Source organism: Gymnogyps californianus, chromosome 7, assembly GCF_018139145.2.
Source record: "Gymnogyps californianus isolate 813 chromosome 7, ASM1813914v2, whole genome shotgun sequence".
NCBI lineage: Eukaryota > Metazoa > Chordata > Aves > Accipitriformes > Cathartidae > Gymnogyps > Gymnogyps californianus.
In genome coordinates this window covers 33,132,659-33,154,151 of record NC_059477.1, presented here as the reverse complement: position 1 = coordinate 33,154,151, position 21,493 = coordinate 33,132,659, and the positions used below count along the sequence as shown (strand labels likewise).

The following is a 21,493-nucleotide window of genomic DNA, read 5'->3' as shown; positions in this document are numbered from 1 at the left end:
TTGTTGCTGATTTAGAGCTGTAGTCACTCAGATTTGCAGCCTCAGAGACTCACGTCGTCATTCTTGTGCCCTCGAAAATGAGGAATGACTACTGGACTTGGCAGCTGAGTGACGGACCGACACGCGGTCAGTCCCCTGCTGCTGGGGCTGGCAGATGCTGCAAGCACTGTGGCGTTGGCGTCCTCCTTCTCATTGTTGTTCTGTGGTGATCTCACCCCGGCTCCCAGGGACAGTCCCATGAGCACTGCTGGCTGGCACCTGGCCCATGCATCCTTATGAAGACATTAGTCTGACATCCGAGGGGTGGGACAGTGATGAGCAGAAGTTAGTGTCTTAAAGAGGCTTTTCTGTCCTGCCTTCAAATTGTCCAAATTCTCATCAGGATTCTAAATCACAGAATTTTTTTTTTTTTTTTTTTTTATTTATAGCAGATATCAGAAGTCTTCTAGGAAAAGTTTTGGGATAATGTGACAAGAGAAGCTGTGTTTTCTTGCCAGTCTGGTATGACTCTTCCTTCAACTATGGGCAAAGCCTCTTAACCAATTTGTACCTTGGGTTCCTAGCCTCAATGTGGAGACTGTAATCCTTTGCTCCATCCTGTTTCCCTTTCTTGCATCTTTAGATGGTAATTTTTTAGGCTAAGGACTGTCCCTGGTTGTACAATACCTTGTACTCTGGCCTAAAATAACAGTTCAGGACTTTATTCTTAGTCCTGCCACGTGTTTTCTACATGACGCCGCGACAATCACTTGCCCTCTCAGCGCTTCTGTTTTCCTATCTGCAAAGTAGAGATAATGCCTACTTTCAAAGCAGAACCCTTGGCTGGAAGGTGCCACCTACGTGCTGAGCACTGTTATTCCCTCTGCTAAATGCGCATGTGATCGTCATTAAACACGGACAGGACAGGCCGTTTTGTAACAGCGGTTGTCCCCCATGAATGCTGGGACCTGTAATGGATCTGGTCTGGGGGGTAGTACCACCGGCTGAATGCGCTGCCGTGATGAACGGTAGCATTTTTCTTTTCAATGATTGGACAGCACTGTCTTCTGTGAGGTTTGCATTAAGATAAGATGGGTTTTGTTCAGATTTCTGCCTTTTTTTTTTTTCCCTTCCCCCCCAGCATTGTTCAAACTGGACAAAGGGTTCTTTGTAGACGTGTTAGTGGTGACTTGCTTCTACTAAAGACATGAACAGTTTCTTACCAAGCAATTGATGGGAGCCAGTATTCATGTGTGTGGAAGTGCAATGAAGTGATGTAGTTACTGTTCTGAAGCAATCAATTAACTGATTGATTTATTAAATTATGTTACATATTATAATATGTATTATATATGCTATAACTTAGATTAACTCCAAATTGCATTTATGTCTACCAAATACAGGTGTGATGGCTGGGTTCAATATGAGCGGAGATCTCCAGAAGCCTGCTACCAACATCCCCGTGGGGTCTCTAGCTGCTATTGGCACCTCGTAAGTCATAGATGGGGGAAAATTTGTTCTTTGGACACTGCCCTGGATGTGACCAATCCATTTCATATTCCCATCAACCTTTTATTACTCAGCCATCTGGAAAATTAAAGTCTGGCTCTCATTCAAATTATCATCCATTACCACCACCTACTCTGGGTGGGTTAGAGAAGAGGTTCATTAATGCGGATGTGGTCAGTCCTTCCTCCGCCGGGTGGGATGTGTGTTGGTGCTAGAGCGGTTGTGCTGCTGCAGCCCGGCTGTCCCAGAGCGGGATGCAAAGTTCTTGAAGGCTTGGGGTGCGTGATTTTGTCACTTATTGCTGTTGATTTCAAAGTGCTTTCTTTTTCTATATAAATAGAAAATAGAAAAAATATAAAATATAAAAAGAAATAATTTTTATTATTGGGGAAAATGGGGCCAAGACAGGTGAGGTGACCTACCCACCTGCAAGACCAGGGGAATGCAGGAGCCCTGCATCCCCGAGCATTGCTCTCCCCCGGGAAATGCTGCCTTCCAGGAGTAAAATACTGTTACATATTAAAAAAAACCTCAGTAGGTTTTCCTGCCTGCTTTCATTGCCACCTGAATTGCTTTTGAAATTATTACTTTTAATTCCATACCAAGGTTCAGACAGAAAGCAAGGATCTTCAGGATTTAAAGGGATTCCTGCTGAAATTGGTGCTTGTTTTAAGTGAGGGGATTGCACAGGACACAGAAGTATCACAATGGACTGTGGTCATTCACATCTCTGCTGTCTGGGCTTTGCAGACAGACTAGCTTAGCCTCCACCTGAGTACTGGAAAGGCCAGAGACACCAGAGGAGAATCATGACTGAGGTTGTAGAGTGGGCTGGCTGCGGTGTTTAACGTTACTGCCAGATGAGGGGACCTGTGTACCTGCAGAATCATAGAATCATAGAATGGGTTGGGTTGGAAGGGACCTTTAAAGGTCATCTAGTCCAACCCCCCTGCAATGAGCAGGGACATCTTCAACTAGGTGAGGTTGCTCAGAGCCCTGTCCAATCTGACCGTGAATGTTTCCAGGGATGGGATATCTACCACCTTTCTGGGCACGCTGTTCCAGTGTTTTACCACCCTCATCATAAAAAATTTCTTCCTTATCTCTAGTCTGAATCTACCCTCTTAGTTTAAAACCATTACCCCTTGTCCTATCGCTACAGGCCCTATTAAAAAGCCTGCCCTCAGGACTGGGTTATTCCTTCCATGCACACATAAAGAGTACAGGTATGTTCCCCTCAGGGGTACCGTACAGTCACGCTGCGGCTGTCCTTGGTACATTGTAGTGGGTAAGTAACGTGGGCCGGTGTTAAATATAGCCCTGAGGCTAAATCATGCAGGAACAGCCCATGCAGAGTGATTGAAGACCCAGCTTGCGGGTACTTGACCTCCTCCTGGCTCTGCTAATGGGCAGAATTCTCAATAGTCTTCTCTTGCTGGAAGAAAATAGTTTATTTTTATTGTTTGCAGGTGGTTTCTGTACATGGTCTTTGTTTTTTTGCTGGGAGCCATTTGTACCCGTCAGTCACTCCGCTATGACTTCATGATAGCAGAGAAGGTAACTTGTTCAAATAACCCAGTGTGGGTTTATATAATGGTGCTTTTGGGTTGCCATCTGCCTTACTGAATGCTTGAACTTTTCCAAAAGCCTAAGGAATTTGGGTACCCATCCCTCATTGAAATTCAGGGGGATTTCCCCCTTGCAAATCCCAGTGTACAATTGATTTGAATAGCTTTGCATTCACCAGCATATCCAGTAATGCTGAATCTTGGCATAATCACCCAGCAATAGCTTTAAGAGCTAAAATATGCTAATGTGGTCTAATGATAAATGCTGTATTTTATTCAGTGTATCCTTTCTTGTTGGTGAAAGCTTAGACCAAATTGAAATCTCTAAAGAACCCCACTGCTTATCTTTACTAAGTCAAGCGAAGCTTACATTTCCATATCTAGCAGGCTGTAATTGCAGGGCGAGCAATAGGATTATTAAACTCAAGACATTCCACATGGGTGTATATACATGAGGGAGGTTTGTAGTGCTACAGGCAATGAACCTTATCATTGCAGGCCTTTAAAAAGAGAGCAAAGGATTTTGGTATGTGTCACTGTCTTACTTTAAATGGGATATGGGATATAATTTTCTATTATTCAGCATAATCCAAAATCATGGGTTCATCATATTTGACACAATTTTTTGTGATTAATTTAAAATTGAGATGTTTGCCATTTATTTGATTTGTAACATGGTTTTAATCTAAAATATCAATTTGAAACTCTGGCTTCATTTTCTTTCTTAAGTAATCGTAGCCCTAAACTTTCTCCAGCCCCCAAAATAAACTCCAGATTATTGGTGGGGCTCCTGCCACTTCCTGCTAAGGTAAAAAAATCACCTCTGTTTCAGGGGAAAAAAGAATGAGCCTACCTTCTTTAAGGCAACGTCTTTGTATGTCAATGTGACAGACTTAGTGGGCGAAAAGTGCGGTAACTAAAAGAATCAGCTTTAAATGAATCAGCTGAAGAGAAAGAGATTGTTAAAGCTGTGTTTTAACTTCAAAACCCTCGGGGGGGGGGGGGGGATGAAAAACCTCCCAGTAAAGAATGTGAAGATATTTAATAATGTTAAATATGTTAAAAAAAAACCACCCAAACAAAAAACCCCAAACAAAAAACAAATTCAGATTTCTTTTCCCTAGTATGGTACAAAACAATGGTGCAATCCCAATATTCATGTTGCTTCTTTGAGTTATTACGAGCTGCTTTAGATTTTAATGACTTTGGAGAGAGAGGGGTGGGGAGAGACCATTACACATCCAACATGCAAACTCTCCCTTTCTGTCACTCACACGTGAGCGAGTGCTTGGCTGCTTTTCTCCCTTACAATACTTGTTTGGCTTTTTAAACATAAAAATGAGATTCAGTAATTTCACTTCTAATGAGCTCAGAGTGCCAATTTCTTACAAAGTATTCATACTCTCGGTGCTCAAAACCCCCAGCAAACCCTTTCATCGGCCTCAGTGAAAAGGACTCTTCCCCTCTAACCCTGAGTTGAATGTCGAGTAGTACATTTAAATGCAAGCATTTTTGGCAGCTAAAATAATATACAATGTCTGGCACAACTGATTGTTTCTTCCAAATATTTCTCAGAGCAGAGCAGGATTAGAGGAGAGGGAAGGGAAGATTCCCCATCGAGTGTCTGTCCATTGGTCTAATGGAAGCTGGTATCTGCTCATCTTTCTCTCAAGTTTCTTCTGTCCCACACAATAAAATTCACAAGGCCAAGTGGATTTTCTTGGGGAAAAGAAGTGTTGTGGTAGGAGGTTTGTACGGTTCTGGACCACAACATTAATTTTACATGCCTTCCCAAACAGCAAGCATTTTATGGCTTTTTACCCAATCTCCTTTTTGCTGCGTGCGGATTTCATAGATGAGGAAAAGGCAGATGTAGCTTGAATCATCTTTAGCCATGTAAGTTTTTGTAGTTCCTTCTAATAAAGCATGCGCCACCTGACGTCAACAGGGGCAGAAGCTGGGAGGACCCATGTTCATTTAGACCTTATTTTCCATGAGAGGAGGGGTGGGAGCAAAGGACATCTGAGATGCAGGGGACCTGCATTCGGTGACATCCTCTGCCACGGATGTCTGTCTGCATCTCCAGCAGCTCGCTTCAGTGGAATATGGGCAGGACAGATCTGGACCAAAATTTGGGGGTTTTCTCCCTGCCTGGCCTTTGTGCTGGTGTTACTCCCCGTGCCTCGCCTTTCTCTGTGGCTGGCTGCTGGCTGTCAGACTCGTGTGGTCTTGCAGGACTTGAGGATGGCTCAGGTGACCCTAGACCTTAGTCTCCTTGGCTGTGTCTGCCCATGTCCTTACACCACGGTACCAGGAGCACTCCCATTTCAGAGCTTTCTTGCACAGTGTTCATATTATGGGGTTTTGTGTATTTGGGTGGGGTTTTTTCAGATATGCTGCCTGTGCTTGCAGCTCTTGACAGCGGGGACCTGCGCAGGGGGACCCCAGTCCTCGCTTCTGTGTGATAGACCATGAGCTGCCCTCCTTTCCCTCCGCGCCTGCAGGAGATGCTCCCCATTTGAAAGGGTGCTCACTAGAAACCGGTAATAAACCCAGCCTTGTTAGCACTGTGGCTTTAAAGATTTTTTTTTTTAAGTTTCGTGTTGGCCAAAGGAAATTCTTTTCTCATTGAAGACAGGAAAGTAAGGTCATTGTATTATATCCTTCGGAGCATATTTTTTGAGATGCCATTTGTTTAAGTGGCAATTTTGATTTGGTTTTACTGTGGATTTTCTTTCAGGATTGGTTTTCCCCTCTGGGACGCAGGGATTTGTCTTCCTGTTTTGGATGGTTGGAAGCCTGGGCAGCTTTTCCTGTATGATGTGCTCTGTATATAAGTGATCTCTCCTGAAATAAACTCACTTCCAGTTACTTAAGGGGAATCTAATAGCTGCTGCTTTGCTGCAATTGCTCCAAGTGACAAAGAATTTCTTGTATATGAGCTTGTCAAATGGCTCTGTCGGTACAGGATGTTCAGTGTTAAATTACTTTTATGGGATAATTTTCCTGTATTAATTGCTTGCACTTTATACCACAGACCAGTTAAATTGCTGCTTTCCCAGAGCTCGCTCTGTTCATTTAGCAATGTCACAAAATATGTGTGATCTCTTGAAATACATGTATTTAAGACTGCTCGGGGTCTTTAAAGAACAATATAATCAACTCTGTGTTCTCTCCTCTTCCTCCAGGTATCCTTGGTGGGTTTCTTGTTTTTGCTAGGGCTGTACATCTCATCCCTGGCCTCCTGCATGGGAGGGCTGTACGGAGCACCCAGGATCCTGCAGTGCATTGCCCAGGAGAACGTGATCCCCATGCTCGCCTTCCTTGGACGTGGGGTTAGTTATCCTTTCTCTGTGATTGCTGTCAAACCTTCACCTGAAGGAAAACTGGTGATTTAATAAGGCAAGATTTCTGTGTGTCTGTAGGGTGAGATGGGGGATGTATGAAATGCAAGGAGGCAAAGGCTCGGGGTCTGGTACCCTATGCATAAGCAGAAAAGCCAGGAAATAGGTGGTTTTATTAAAAAACCAAGAGCCTGGCTGCCCGCGGTCCTTTCCCTGCCTGTCCCCTGTGCCGCACCGCCTCTGCCCCGAGCCCTGCCATGGGGCTCGGCACCGCGCAGGAGCAGCCTTGCTTCACCCCAGCATCTCGCTCACCCACCTCTGCGCCCCGGCCCCAGGGCTGTCTGTCCTGCCGCCACGCACAGACAGCCCTTCCTGGGCTGCCATCGGTCCCCTCCCTCCCTCAGACCTGCTTCTTTGAGAGGTCCCCAGTAAAAGAGCCACTTGTGATATACCTTTGCCTGTGAGGTTTTTTTGCAAACGCCTTATCTACACTGGTGCTGATCTTAACTGTGACCGAGGGAGGTACCTAGTTCTTCTCTGCCCTCCTGTCCAGGGTAGAGGCCTGAAGCTTTTGTCCAAGCACTTGGTGAAATGGATGGTAACTGCCTCTTCATCTTTTCTTCTTTTTTTTTCTTCTGCTTTCCTGCACATTTTCTTTGAGCTATTCCCATCCTCTTTGGTAACCTCATAGCTGAGTACATGACTAGTCATGGTGCTGTGGATTCAGTCTGTGTGCACTGGAGAAGAGGACACTTCTTTGTAAGATGAGGTGCCTTTTGGACACTATAAAATAAAAACAAAGAATAGATTTGAAAGGTTAAGTTAGGGGGCTGCTAAGCTTTAGATATGCTTTGAAACAAAGCCTTGCTTTGAATATGACAAGAGGCTTTTTCCTTGTCCTCGCAAATAATCCTCATTCACATGAGCCGTTCTACTGAGATCAGTCAAAGTACCAGTCACTAAGGACTCTGTAGTCTTGGGCTATGGTTTTCCCTTCTTCTAAACAGGGAGAGAATAATCCCGTCACTCTCAATAACCTGCAGTACCTAACTGTGTACTGAGTGGCTGGAAAAACCTTATGATGTTTTGCTCCTTCAGAGCAGCTTGTAAATACAGAAAAATATTTTACAATATTGGTATTTATGAATGTTTTAAAATATTTCAATGTTTTATAAGTGTAATCATTTTCTATCCTTTGTTTTATGTTTCTCAAAGTAATTTTCTAAAATCAAAGTCACAATAATAACAATAGTAATAATAAATAGTAATAATTATAGGGGAAGCAGGAACAAACGACAGCAAAAACTTCCAGCTCCTGAAGGCAGTTGTCAGGTGATCCCAGAACAGTCTGTTCTCCACTTGGGAACCCTTGTGAAATTCTCAGTGATTTAGCAAAGTTGACTGCAAAGTTGATTCCCTCTCTTCTCTGATAGTTTTCTGTCTTTCTGTCAAATTTTGTGCTCTGAACTCTATCCGGGCAGAGTGCCGTGATGGGAAGGGCTCAAAAAGAGGTGAGAAATCAAAGGCAGATCACTTTCCCCACTTCCTTCTCTTGAAAATTGCCTAGATTTGGTTTATGGAGAGTTAATAAATTTAGTTTGCCCTTACCAATCTGTTCCACATCAGTTCTTCTTTTCCGTGGTTGAAGAAAGTGTTGTAGTTTCCATAACCCCAGCTGATGGGAAGGACACGAGTGTTTTCTGTAGAGTTAAACCCAAGCCAGAGGCATCCTGAGATCATCCCATCTGTTCCCCATCTCAGTACATCTTTCTGATACCGAAGATGCTTTCTGAGAACTGTGTTCCTTTGTCTCCGAGACGTATTTCTATTTCATTGTGAAAAGGCGTAAGGTCCAGAACTGGTCCCCTTTTCTATTAGTAAATAAGAGTGGAGGAAATAGAAATAATTTCCATTTGAGCTGTGTGTTTATTAAAGAATCACGTGCAGTAAGTGAAAACCTAAGACATTTTGTAAGATATCTTGTAAGATATTTTCCAGCGAGGTCTTTACTCAGCCTGCACAGGCTTCTCGGATACCACAATGGCAAGACAGTGCCTGGTCCAAGGAAGGACACGTTAGACCTGGGGTTAAAGTTCGTGAGCTGGTGGCTCAAGCCTTTCCAGCCCGGATGCCCTTTACTTTGTCTCTCTTTTTCTCCTCCTCTCCCTGCCTTCACCCCACCCCAAAGGAGAAGAGCAGGCAGTGTTTCTCCTGGCTGCCTGCCTTCCCACACACGCCCAGCATTGCTGGGGGCTGACTCCCGCCCTCCAGCATCCTCGGCTGCCTAACCTCTCTGCTGCTTTCCTCTTGCCACGGGACAGATGCGGCTTGGGTGGATGAAAGGAGGGAAACCCCAAGTGCAGAGGCTCAGCAGACCATGGATTTAGCTCAGCCTCATGTCAGGGCAGGGCCAGAAGCTGCTGATCTGAAGGTGGCAGTGCTCCATGCAGGCAGAGCTTCCTTGACTGTGTCTGGCAGTTGAAGCCTTTCCAACAGCAGCGTGCGGGAGCCTTTTGGGTAGGCAGCGATGCGAAGTCCTGTAGAGAAATTAGAGACGAACGGTTAACTCTAATTAACACGTTTTATTGCCAGACTTCCCATAAGCCCCACAAATGTCTCTGAAGGTTTATTTCTGCTTTAATGACGTTGTTTTACTGCGGAGATACAGAGCGAGAGTGGATGAATTTTCCAAAGACAAAGCTTGAGTAAGGCTCAGAGGTGAGGTGGGAGCTCAGCAGCTTTTGGCTTCCAGCCTGTTCTTTAGTTTATCAAGCCAGTGAGCCTCTGCTTGCACATGCATGCATGTATTTCATGACTAGGGGGGTACTGTAGATTGCCCAGGTAACCACCCATGGCAGCTGCTCAAGTGGGGAATCCTCACGGCAAGGCTCGTGGTTATTAATTTAAATGTAAGTTTGTTTTATTTATGAACTAGAAAGGACCCAACAAGACGCCAGTGGCTGCGATTTGCTTAACAAGTCTCATCACCATGGCTTTTGTCTTCATTGGGCAAGTGAACGTTCTTGCTCCCATAGTCACCATCAACTTCATGTTGACGTATATTGCTGTAGACTATTCCTATTTCTCAGTCTCCTTGAGCTACAACGTTCAGCAGAAACCTGACAAGACCCAGCTGGAAAACGCTAGACCTGCTCACTCTTCCCAGCCTTTAATTTTCAACAAACCCTCCAGCCGTGCAGCAGATGGAGTAATTCAAAGCAGATCAAACGGCACCTTGCTGGAATTCACAAAGACATGGACCAGCTTTTTAAACCATTTCGTAGTGAGCCAGGTACTTGCAAAAAAGGAGGAGACGAGAATTTAACCCAAAAGGTCAAACAAAAGAAGGCAAAGAAGCCAGCCAAGCAGATGTTACAAGACAGCTTTCTCCTGGATCTCCATCACGATGCTCCCCCAGCTCAGTATGACTGGGATGAGACCATGCAGCCCCACAACGAGAGCCGGCAGGACCTGGCTGAGCAGGGCTGTCGGCGTGACACAGGTCTGTGCTCGTCACCCGCTGCAGATGCCCAGCGGACACCCGGGCTGCTGGAGCAGCCGGAGCAGCTCTGCAGCGAGGTGCCAGCACTCCCCGGCCAGAGGGGAGAAGGTAAGAGCTGTAGGAGATGGACATCTCCATGCTCACGGGGGAATGGTTTATGACCTTGGTCCTCCCGGTGCTTTCCTGAAGGCAGGCGTGAAACTAGCTTTATACGAGGGTGTCATGTGGTGATTCATAGCAATAATATCATTTATTCCAGGTGAGGGTAGAGTTCATCGCAGTGCATCACAGGAGAAGTTCCAATGCAATTTCCTATGGAAGATTAATCACAGGAAAACAAGCAGGACTATATTTAGTGTAGGGTTGTTTACGGTGTACTCATTACTCTACACATACATTCTTAGCGCTGTACATTAAAAAGGTTTTGAGCGTATCTTGAGGTTTACTTCATCCTGGTGCGGGGTAGGAGGGATGGAGCCATGCGAGTCTAAAACTCAGGCTATCAAAATGCAGTGATCCCCGTGCCACAGGTGAAGTCTGTAATTCAACATCCACAGCTAAGAGTCTGAATTTGTTTTGTTGGCGATATGGGTATTTGATACAGTGTGTTTGCTTGGAGTTTGCCATCTCAGTGCTGTAGTGTTTTATCAGCATTAGTCAATTAAGCTTTGTAAACCCTTCCAATGGAGAAAATCTTTATTTCTCTTCTTCTGCAAATAGGGAAACTGAGGCAGTGATAGGCAGATGTGGCCTTCAAATAGACTCAGCACCAGAGTTGGCAACTTGGTTTTTTTCTTGCACTTCTTTTTTGTTTTCATTTTAGAGGTTTTGGTTTAACTCTGCCATACCCCACTACCAGCTAGAATTTCTGCTTTGGTTTTCTGGAATCTGGTAGTGTAAAGTAGGAGAAAAAAATCCACTTTAGCTCCTTTCTAATGTCTCTTCTTTTTTTTGTTTTATTTTTTTCCTTTCTTTTTTTTTTTCCTGTAGAATCATCTATAAAGCAGCAAAATCCAGAGCTGGGAATTCAGCAAATACCAGAATCCTTCTACTCCAAATTCTGCAACCACTGGGTTTCCTTTGCTGGTGTAAGTAGTTTTCTTTTATTTTGAGCACTGGTTTGTGATTGTAGAAAACAGAAGGAAATTCCTAACTTACTGCAGCGTAAATGCACTCCAATACTTCTAGTATTCTAGGTCACCTGGATTAAGTACTCAAGGTACCATGCATCCAGCCATTCAAATTCAGAGAAAGCCAGATGACATATTAATTAAAACAACAACAGAAAAAAAAAACCCCAACCCAAACCAAAAAGATACAAATTCAAAGTCTGGCATCTTAGGACTTTAGAGATGCATGGCTGGCTGGGAAAAAAATCAGTGTCCCTCTTTTCACTGTGTGCCTGCCTGCTTTTTCTTGCCGTGCGATGTAGTGAGACATCAGCTTCAAAGCTGTGCTGCTTTTATTTATGAGCCAGTTTCTGCAAGCTCCGGGTGGGGTTTCATTAGTGCTGACCTCCTGATACCAGCAGCCCGGCTGTGAAATTCCATCTTCTGAAGGAGGAAAGCGGAGCATTCCTCCAGCATGTTACTTTAAAGAATAAATAACTTTTAAATAGCTTCTGTCTCAAGCCACTGAGGAGTTTAAGACATTTAAATTCATCTTGGGAAGATGGATTAATGGGCAGATGACGGGGAAAGGGTCAGGTATGCATAATGAATGACCCATATGGTTTTGCTGCATGGACAGGGATTTCATAACTGTGTGTAAAATGTAACAAACCCACTCGAACAGCACACTGAACCATTTTAGTTTAATCCTCAGATGGAGTTTGACACCTACTTTTCAAATTCACTGCTGCTGCTGCCAGCAGCCAGCTCCTGGCGAGGGGTCCCGCCGGATTGTGGTGCCAGGGGTGGGATGGATGTGGAGGCTCCTCTCTGGCGATGACATCTTTAGGAGGTTGCGCGCTGATGCTGTCTCTGGGCTCGGTAACTAACGTGGCTCCCGAGCGCGTGTCATCGCGGAGCTGTCAGCTCTCTGCCTTTGTGGGGGAATTTGCTTACGGGGATGACTGACGTGTTCATTAAAGCAGAGTTGGTTTCCTGTCAATAGTCAGACTTGGGAGGAGGTTGCAGCAGAGCTGAGAAGGGATCAAAGATGCAAAATAAAATCACAGAAGCAAAAATCAGATGCATTTATTCATCCTGGCTCCTTTCCCTCTGCCCTCTCTCTTTGAGCTTCACCGATCATGTCAGTCTGGACTCATTTAGCTCTTTCTTTGCGTGCTGCCCCTTGCTGTTCCTAACCTCACCCATGAAAATGCTACCCCTGCCCCCGTTCATATGCCCCTTGAGCCAAATCTGCCTCCTGAGCTGATGAGCCTCTGGATGCTCCTCTTGGAGTAGCCCGAGCAGAGACCTGAGGTCCTCGCTGCCTCTAGGACTCAGGGTAGCTCACGGAAAGCTACCTCCATGCTGCTGAAGATGACACTGTAAACCTGTGCTGTCCCTCCTTTTAACAGTGAGACTAAGCGAGGCTCACTATAACACAGGAACCTCATTACCAGGAAACCTCAGCCATGCCATACCCAAATCTTTTCAGATAACACTGGGTGAAAATGTTCTACAAGTGGCCAAAAGCCACGCACTCTGGAGTGTTTTGCAGGCAGGAGATGACGTGGTTCCCCAGGGGTCCTGCTGTACCACTGGCCTCAGCCACCGATGCCTAAGAGCATCTATCCACCCACGTAGTTGCAGCTGGCATCATTCCTCCCACGGGCAGGACCTGGGCTGTGCAGCAGGTCTTGTGCAAGGAGAGCCTCTGTTGTGTCCCCATCCCAGGACATCATTAGGAGGGAGACACCTAAAAGGAAACACTCATCAGGATAATTCTGAGTGGCTGCGTCCTGGGTCCTGACTGTGCATGTCTCTTACACAATGCTCCCAAGAAGACCCTGAGAAAGACAGAGGTGCGGAGATGCCATCAAAGCACTGGTTTTGCATGCACTTAAAAGATGCAACGTTTCTGGCAAAAAAAAAAAAAAGAGCATTTACTGATGGTCTCGTAACAACTTGAAAGCCTCAGCACTGCCTCAGTTATTGAAGAGTTTCCATTAGAATTGCAATGCATGTGCATCTTGCCAGGTTGAGAAACAAACTGCTGACCCGGGGTCAGGCTGCATCTGAAGGTGAGCGGTCCTGCCTGGGCACTGCGCTGCCAGCTCTCCCACAGGGCCAGAGCAGGAGGTCAGTGGAGCCGCTGGGCTTTGCAGAAAAAGGACTGTCAGATTGTCATCATCGTATTATCTTACGGACTCTGGGGTAACCCCAAACTGTGTCTTTCCAACAGGCGATCATGTCCCTCATCATAATGTTTGTCATTCAGTGGATCTACACCCTCATCAGCCTGGGTGCAGCGGTTATTCTGTATTTCTACATCGGCCAAGTGAGCCCAGGACTCCCCCTTGGTGAGTTTTTTTTTTTTCTGTATTATTAAATCTGCTTAAAAATTCATTAAGCTTTAATTTAACTTAATTAGGAATTGAGACTTCTGTTTAATATGCAGGTGACACAGTGAATGATGAGGTTTTGTTTCATTCCTAGTTTTAATACATTTTCTCTCTGACTCTTTATTTTTATATTGGATTCTAACTGTAACTAGCATTGGTCTGATAGTTTGAACATTATGCTTATTGCTTTATTATATTGTACTTTAAATGGCAAAACCAGATACTAATACTAAGACTTAACAGGGATGGCAGATTGTAAATGTATCACAGCAATGAGAAAAATCTGCGATAAATACGTTTTAATAAACTCAATTAATCAATCTAAACCCACCTGAGAAAATGGGAATTATGACGAGTATCTCATTAAATCTCGGCATTCATAACTGCAGAACAAGAGAGCCTTTTGATTCCAAAACTGAACAGGTTGAATATGTTGGGAACATAATCTGGGAAAATACTTCTAGGCAGAGGGCATTAGAAAGGTCTGTGCATGTGATCGGCTTAAACAAGTTCAAAATTAAGCAGTGAAGCACATTCAGAAAGCAGCTCATGAGAGCCTACAGCTCCTTGGCACGGCCGCAGGAGGGGTTTGCATTGGTCTGTGTCTCTGAAGGGAGAGGGTGATATGCACACAGTATGCGTGTACTTACGTACTTATGTGTACGTACATACGTAGGTGCATACATACATACATAGGTGCATGCGTGGATGTGCAATTTTTTGTCCAAGATGAGAAAAGTCAAAAGATCCTGAGGTCATATGTCTTTTAGGCAATGCAGAAATAGCTACCTGGGTTTATTTAGATGAAAGATTATTAGACGCTAGGTAAGTAGGTACTAGATTTCAGAAACCCAGACAATGAGAAACCAAAAACTAGTTGTCACTCAGTAACCATGAAAACATTGCTCAACAATTCTTCTCTTTCTCCTCTTAAGTGACTTCTTTTCTATGTATCCGTATGGGAAAGTAGAAAAGAGCTGAGATTGTGGATAGTGCTTGCTAATTTGTATCTTTTGAAATATATCTAAGTTTTAACAAAGATTTTTATGGCCCCCATATATTAAACAAAACACAAATAATGTTTTCAGGGTTTGGAGTTTTCTTTGCCTTTGTATATTCACTATATTATATCTCTCTTGTCTGCTTTTGAAATATTTACCAAAAATGACTTTAGAAAGAATTCCTCAGTCAGTGTGTAGAGGATTTTGGAAGGTGATCTGAGAAATAGCAGCATGATTAGACATTTTCTTCTTGGTTTCTTTTGCACGTGCATTCCCATGCATACAGTAAAACAATGCACGGCAAAGAAAAAGTTAGAAAAGAATACTCAAAGTTCAGCCTGATTTTTATTTGGCTGTGAGTGAACGTTATTTTGTGGTCACATGGCATCCAATGATCTTTGAGTTTGTTCTCCAAAGGACTGAACGACCCTTCTGTCTAGAAAGGTTGGGAGACACTGGCTTGAGAGATGTTCTGGATTAAGGACTAGATGAAGAACTTGGGAGCAGAAATGCTCTGGGATTTCGACACGTCCCTTCTTCTCTCTCTTCCTCCCCAACAGCCTATGCCAAATCCAGCAGGCGCTGCCAGGTCTCTGCTCTGTTCTGTTCCCTGTCCCTCACCACAAACTTCTCCTGCTGCTTTGGCTGCCGGCTCCGGCACTTCTCTGCGCCTGCAGTGAGCCAGTGCAGAAAACTAACTCTACAGAGAAATCAGAAGAAAATTAGTGTTGGTGTAATAAGCTAAGCCAGCTCTGCATGGGGTCAGACAAGAGGGAATGAATGGTGAGACCACAGCCACCCTGGCTGAGGTCGGTGAATGGCTCCTCCCGTCTCCCCATCCCTGCAGTGGGAATGATCTTTGTAGTCCAGGAAGGAAAAGGTACTGGAGCGGGTGTCTGTGCTTTGCTCATGGCTTTACTGGGATTTAACAAGCTGTCGGTCTGGGAAGAGATAGCTGTTCTCCATGGGAAATTTGGGTTCGTTTCTTGACAATCATTTAAAAGCCACAGTGTGTGGCAAGACTGCAGGAATGTTCTCACCATCACGAAATCTTTGGGTACTGAAGGCTAATAACAAGCATGTTGGTTTGAGATTTTATGCAAAAATTCAATGGTGTAATGCTATTATGAGAGAATTAGCAGCATACTGACTTCTCGTGCCTTTTCTCTGTAGGAGCAGCAGCGAATTTCAGTTTCTTTGGCTGGATCAAGTCGGTTTGGATCACCTCGTGCAGGTTGGTACCAGTCACTTGGCAGTGACCAAGGCGGTGCTTGTTGTTCCCGTGACCCACTAATGTGCACCGAGAGGGGTGGAAGAATTGACTTGCTTATTACCTTAAGCAGTCTGCCTGGCCCTTCTTGCATACTCAAAGTTATTCTTACTTAATGGTAAAAATAACTGTTTGCTCCCGTTAGCCTGGCATGTGGCTGGCCACGTAAGTAGGGGAGCAGGAATCTCCTCTGCCTTGTCCACGGACATGTCAGCTGATAACCGTATCTTGGTGCCTGAAGCTTTATCTTACCCCAAAGGTCTGTGCTCAACCTTCATGGCTCAGGTTGAACTGGAAAATCTGGTAGGAAATGAGAAATGGGAGACTCCATCTCTTCCACCCACCATCCATGGAAAGCAAATTACTATGGTAGTGGTGGAACAGGCAAGCGTGGCAGCTGTGCTTGAGATTCAGAGAGGAAATTTGGGTGGAAGCTGCAATAGCTACGGGGCAAATACAATAAACAAGGTCTTCAGTGAAGGAACCATTCAGTAGTGAGTTTGCATGGGACTGCAGTAGCATTGTCTTGGGGTTTTCCTTCCCAGAAGACCTTAAGGGTTTTGTTTGGTTGGTTATTAACTGGTTTTGTTAATCTGTTTTGATCCTATTAATTATTAATTCCATCACGTTTGGGTTTCTCGTAGCAGGTCGTGACCATCTCTGCCTCTGCAATGCAGTGGGATTTGAGGTTCTCAGTCTGTTGGGTTGCTTTTTTGTTGCAGTGAGTGAACACTGTAGTAAGGACTGCACAACACGAGCTGCCATGCATGATATGTGCAAATTTGTTGGCTTCTTTAAAATAAATGAAAGTCTAGGTGTTTAAGCACATTGGCACATGCCCATGCCTGTCTTGCCAGGTCCTGCCTCTGCCAGCAGTCCTTATAACATGGCCACATGCCTTTGGTAGCAGAGGTGGCTTGGGAAAGAAGCTGGGGGTGACGGGACCTCTCTTAGGTCCCCACAGCAGGTCTGTGGCATGGCCGAGAACAGACAAGTCGGTTCTTCTGCTTCACATCCATCCCTCTCTCTATCAGACCAGTGGATGTCTCCGAGTATCGAACTGGGTCCCTGAAGACCCACCTGTCCTGCACACCTCTTGCCGTGAGTAGCTTTGTTCACGCAGGTGCTGCTGCCTCTCACGGCAGTTGTGCAAAGCTGCACGCTTGCCTGAGCGTTAGGGGATGAGATCCCAGGTTAGACAGCCTACCCAGAAGAGGAGGAGTGAGGGGGTGCAGAGGGGGGTGTGCACTATGTTTTCTGGATATCTCATTTGGAGTAAGGGGTTGTTCCCTGCCCCTGTTCACAACGTCTCCTCGACTGGTGACATGAGCCCAAGCCAAGGGTGAGGAGGTGAGGATGGGAACAGGGTGCGTGGGGCCATGCTGAAGCACTGCCAGAATTACTCATGGCACAGTGAGTCAGACCCCACTGCTTCATATTCTGGCCACTTGTCTGTCCGGTTCCACCTCAGCATCCAGGAGGATTCGTGGCAGGTCGTTTTAGCTCGGTGCAGCTATGATGATAGAGCAGGATTTTCCTCCCGGTTGTCCCTCGGTGCGTCTCAGCCCTGTCTCCTGCCCATTGTCAGAGGTTCCCTATGGTTGAGATGCGAGGCTTGAGTTACCGTATGTGGAAAGGAGAAACTATCCCTCCCAGAGAGGCAGCCCTGCTTCTCGTGGGTGGAGGTGCTGTTGTTGCAGGGGGATTTTATCCTGCAGGTTACCAGGCCGGCACAGTCCTTAGTGCTTTGATCAGTGCAATCGATGAGCAAAGACCCTGCTGAGGAGGGCTGAGTGGGGAGCTGGCGAGTGCCCAAGGCAGAAACCGATCCTATTTCTCTCTCCTCAAAGAGTGCAATCTCTGCTTCAGCCAGCCAGCTTGGTCGCCTTATCCTAGTGCCAGGGCTCCTGCTCGTGCTGGCACAAAGACAATTTCGGCTCTGCTTGGGGTTCAGGTGGGTCATTTTGAAGCCCACCTTTGCTACGCTGCAAGAAATTGCATTGAAGTCATTTACAGGTTTTTCCTAAGCTTTGTTTCCTTGAAATCCAAGCAAGATACTTTAATGAATTGGAGGTAAAGAAGAAATCCCGTTAGACTGCAGGACAGTTGGAGGCAACCAAGGAACCTTGACACCTCTAAGGCTCTTAAGTGCTCAACGAGGTCTGAGTCAGTGCTATAAGCTCTTACAGTTTTGATTTGCTGGTGTGCAATAAGGTTTTCTTAAAATCAGCCTCTGGGATAAAAAGATTGCAGGAAAATCTCCTCTTTCATTTAAAAGAGTTACAAAAATAATTGTACACTAAAGCTTAGGAAACTGTAAGAAGGGTATTTTTCATTAGAAATGGTTCATGCTCCTTCTTCTCCTGCACGGTGTGGAAAGCGTTTGCCATAGCCAATGTCCAAAGAGGAAGCTTATTTGTTAAGAAAATGTGTATTTTCCACTGTTTGTTGGGGGAAGGGAGTATATTTTTTGTGCGCCTTCTAAGAAAAATGTTTTCAGATTAGCTCTATGCCTCCCAAGGGTGCTGAGAAGGATTTAGCCTCTTCTCGAAGCGCCCTGCCTTGTTTGCGCAGCCGAGAGCACGGCTGCTAATGGATGGCAAACAAGGGGTGATGCAGGCGCCTCTGCTTCTCTGTTTGCAGGAGAAGGCCATCTCCCAAGGAGCAGATCGTGGTGACACCGTCCTTTGCAACAGTTGGCATGGAGACCACACAGCTCACCGAGGAGAACGCAGACTTTGCCTCGCGGGACCGCTATCACCAGTCCTCGCTTATCAGCAGAGAGGAGTTTGGGAATCAATTCCAGTAAAGGACACAAAAAAAAATCAAGCCGTCACTTCAAAAAGCATTTAGAAATGCTAATGGCTGCCACGGTGCATTGTGAAATACTTGAATATGTATGAAAAGGATGTGAATAGTTATTTATATATTCAAGGCTTGTTTGTTTATGCAAACTACAACATTGCTGGGTTTCAAATCTTACCCAAAATGGGGGAAAAAATGCAAATGAAAGGGCCAGTCCAGGGAAGTGATGAGTTACTGAGGACAATATAATCCTTTTAAAGAATTCAATTATAAGCGCTATTGAGCTCTAAAGACTGTCGCCACTATAAAAGCTTACAACACCCCATTTCAAATGTCCTCTGGGTGACTAGGGATGCTTTGTGCCTGGGAGCGGTGACCTCGGCAGCAGGAGCCAGCGCCCCGCTCCCAGCTGTGTCACGGGTGGATGCGACCTTCCAGGTCAACGCACTTCTCCTCTCGGCATGAATTTGCCTGCTTGTAATACAGTGATTTTCTACCTCAGCGTTTCAATTACCAAGGTCTTAGAAAGTACTTTAAGGCATTAGACAATAGGCCAGAATCAGTGGCAAGTGCAAGAAGATTATGAAATATATTCACAACTGGAATCGCACATTTAAATGCAGTAATGCATTATAATGACCTCTACTGTAAAACTGTGAAATGATGTCTTAGAAGCTGTTCATAGTGATTTCCCACATCCTTTCTGACGTGACACCTGGGACCTGACGACATAGCTGGGTCCAAATAGAGCATCTGCTGGCTGAAGGGACAGATGGTTCAGAAGTGCCTTAACAAAATACGTTTAGCCTCGTCTTTGCTTATTTTGCTTAAAGCCCATCCCATAGTGAGCTCCCACAAGGAGCCGTTTCTCCCGCTGCTATGATTTGGGATGCGGGAGGTTCAGCTGGGGATGGTGCAGGATTTCCCGCGCAGGCCTTAGGGTTGGTGGGCAGTGGCTGTGGGGTGGGGTGAGGTCTTACGTGGACACCCCCATCACCGTCGCTTCTGCTCCCCGGGGAAAAACCCCTCTGCTGAGCGCTGTCTTGCCTGCAGGCAGCAGTCCTGGCAGAGACCCGCAGAGGTGTGAGGGAGGGCTCTGGGTTAAGGCAAGCCCCAGCACCACAAATCAGTTCTGATGCTACAAGGAGGGGGAAATCACTGCCTTTCCCTTCCTTTCGTCTCTGATCGTTTCAGCCTTTAGATTATTTATTTCTCCTTCTGTGCAATAGAAGCTCGAGACACCAGGAACTCCTCTCCATGCTTGCTGTGGGCACACTCGATGCCTTTGAGCGCTGTTCTGCTTGCCAGTGCTCGGTGCCCTGGCATTACCAGCTGTGACCCTCCGTCCCATCTTGTGGTCCGGCCAGCTGCAGCTTTGGCTCTTCCAGTTTTCTTACAGAGGGAAGCAAAGGAGGCTTTCTGCTGAGATGAAGAAGAGAGCAATCCTGATGCACTGCAGAAAGCGTATTCATTTTTCAAGGTCACAGGTCTTTTAGTAAGTGTTTTTAACTTTAATTATCTCAGTAGAGGCAAAAGGGAAGTTATGCTTGTGTGGCCGGCTCTGAGCCACCTCAAGTCAGTCGTTCTGTGTTGGAAACGCTCCTTCCAGGTTCCTTCCTTCCATTGCCTTTTGCCTTTGGTTTCCAAAGAGTCTGGATCTGTTGTGGGGATGTGGCTCCGTGCTGAAGCTTTCTGTGGGTTCCCTTGAACCAGCAGCTCCAGAGCCCTCCCTGTGCTTGTAGCATCCTTGACCTTGGCAGCTACTGCTGTTGTGCAAACTTCAAACGCTCCTCGGTGCTGATCAACTGCTGGCAAGCTGCATGATGCTGTGTTATCCCTGTTACAGTTTGATACACAACCATAATGCCATTACTGTAAAATCTTGTATTTCATAAAGTCTTGTCGAATCAAAATATTGTGGAGTGCCTTCCCTCCCAAGACGGGGATTGTCCAGCCCTGCGTTTCTCTGTAGCTTGAACAAAAGAAAACCCCAGAGCACGGCATGAAGTGATTAATGGGCAGAAATTCCTGGGTTAACTTCTTTGTTAGCTCCTAAACAATTTAGTTCCCTTCTTAAAATAAGGCAGCAATCAGGAGATCCAGAGAGGGAGGATGGGGAAGGTCCCTTGGCCGTGTACCTCGCTGAGGAGCTGTGCTGGTTGAAGCCAGATGACTTGGTGGGGGGGAGTGTTTGCCTCTCTGGCACTGTGGTCCCTGCTCGTCCCCAAAACTGGGATGTGATGGACCCGAAATACAAGCAGCTTCTCCCTTGGTCTAGCAGTATTGGGAAGGTGCCCCACAGCTTTGCTTTCGGGCAGCTAAGTCTGCAGCAGCTGTCCCTTTCCCCTGCCACCACCGTCCTCCCCCTTTAGCTCCAGCAGCCCTTTGCATCCCAACGTCCTCTGGAACAATTTCAGTTGTGTTTGCCTCCTGGCAAAGCCTCCGCCAGCTGCCGGAGGAAGGCACCACACCGTGCAGGGGCCTGGTGAGAGGACATTCAGAGGGCTCTGGGGTGCAGGGGTGGGTCATGCCTCGCTATGTCTGGAGAAAGGCAGCAGCAGGGCTGGCATCAGCGCCGGATGGCAATAGCTGCTATTGGGGCCTGGCAGCAGAGGAGATGCTCTGTGGAGCACATCGTTCCAGAGGTTTCTGGTCTTTGGGCTCCACATGCTGCTGCTGGAGAAACTCTGCCACCTCCTCCACTGGCACCACCAGCACAGCAGGAACCAGCTGCCTCTGCCACCCGGTAAGTATGGGCACCTGGTCCTTTCCTCCCCTCGTATCTGCAAGGGAGGAACGCATCACATAGGGCTGGTTTCCTTGCTGCCGTTACAGGTCATGAGTAGAGCAACTTTCCTGTTTAATGCTTGAAAAGGGACATGCTGATCTTCCCGGAGCATTAGCTCTGGCATGGTAAGAGTGGAGGGAAGCCTTGTTTTAGCACTGATAACTCCACAGGCTCTATAGCGTTGGAGACTCGAATTCAGGCTGTACAGGTATGCAG

At 46.0% G+C, this 21,493-nt stretch overlaps 1 protein-coding gene across 1 annotated transcript in view; it reads left to right on the top strand.

The window, feature by feature from the left end:
• Positions 1-20,394, top strand: part of SLC12A8 (solute carrier family 12 member 8) — a 51,983-nt gene extending 31,589 nt beyond the window's left edge. The window contains 9 exon segments of the mRNA XM_050900426.1: positions 1,383-1,470; positions 2,958-3,045; positions 6,245-6,391; positions 9,336-9,645; positions 9,648-10,010; positions 10,893-10,990; positions 13,254-13,371; positions 15,588-15,648; positions 18,328-20,394. Coding sequence (XP_050756383.1) covers positions 1,383-1,470; positions 2,958-3,045; positions 6,245-6,391; positions 9,336-9,645; positions 9,648-10,010; positions 10,893-10,990; positions 13,254-13,371; positions 15,588-15,648; positions 18,328-18,493 — 1,439 coding nt within the window. The 3' untranslated portion in view covers positions 18,494-20,394.
• Positions 20,395-21,493: the final 1,099 nt, after the last annotated feature.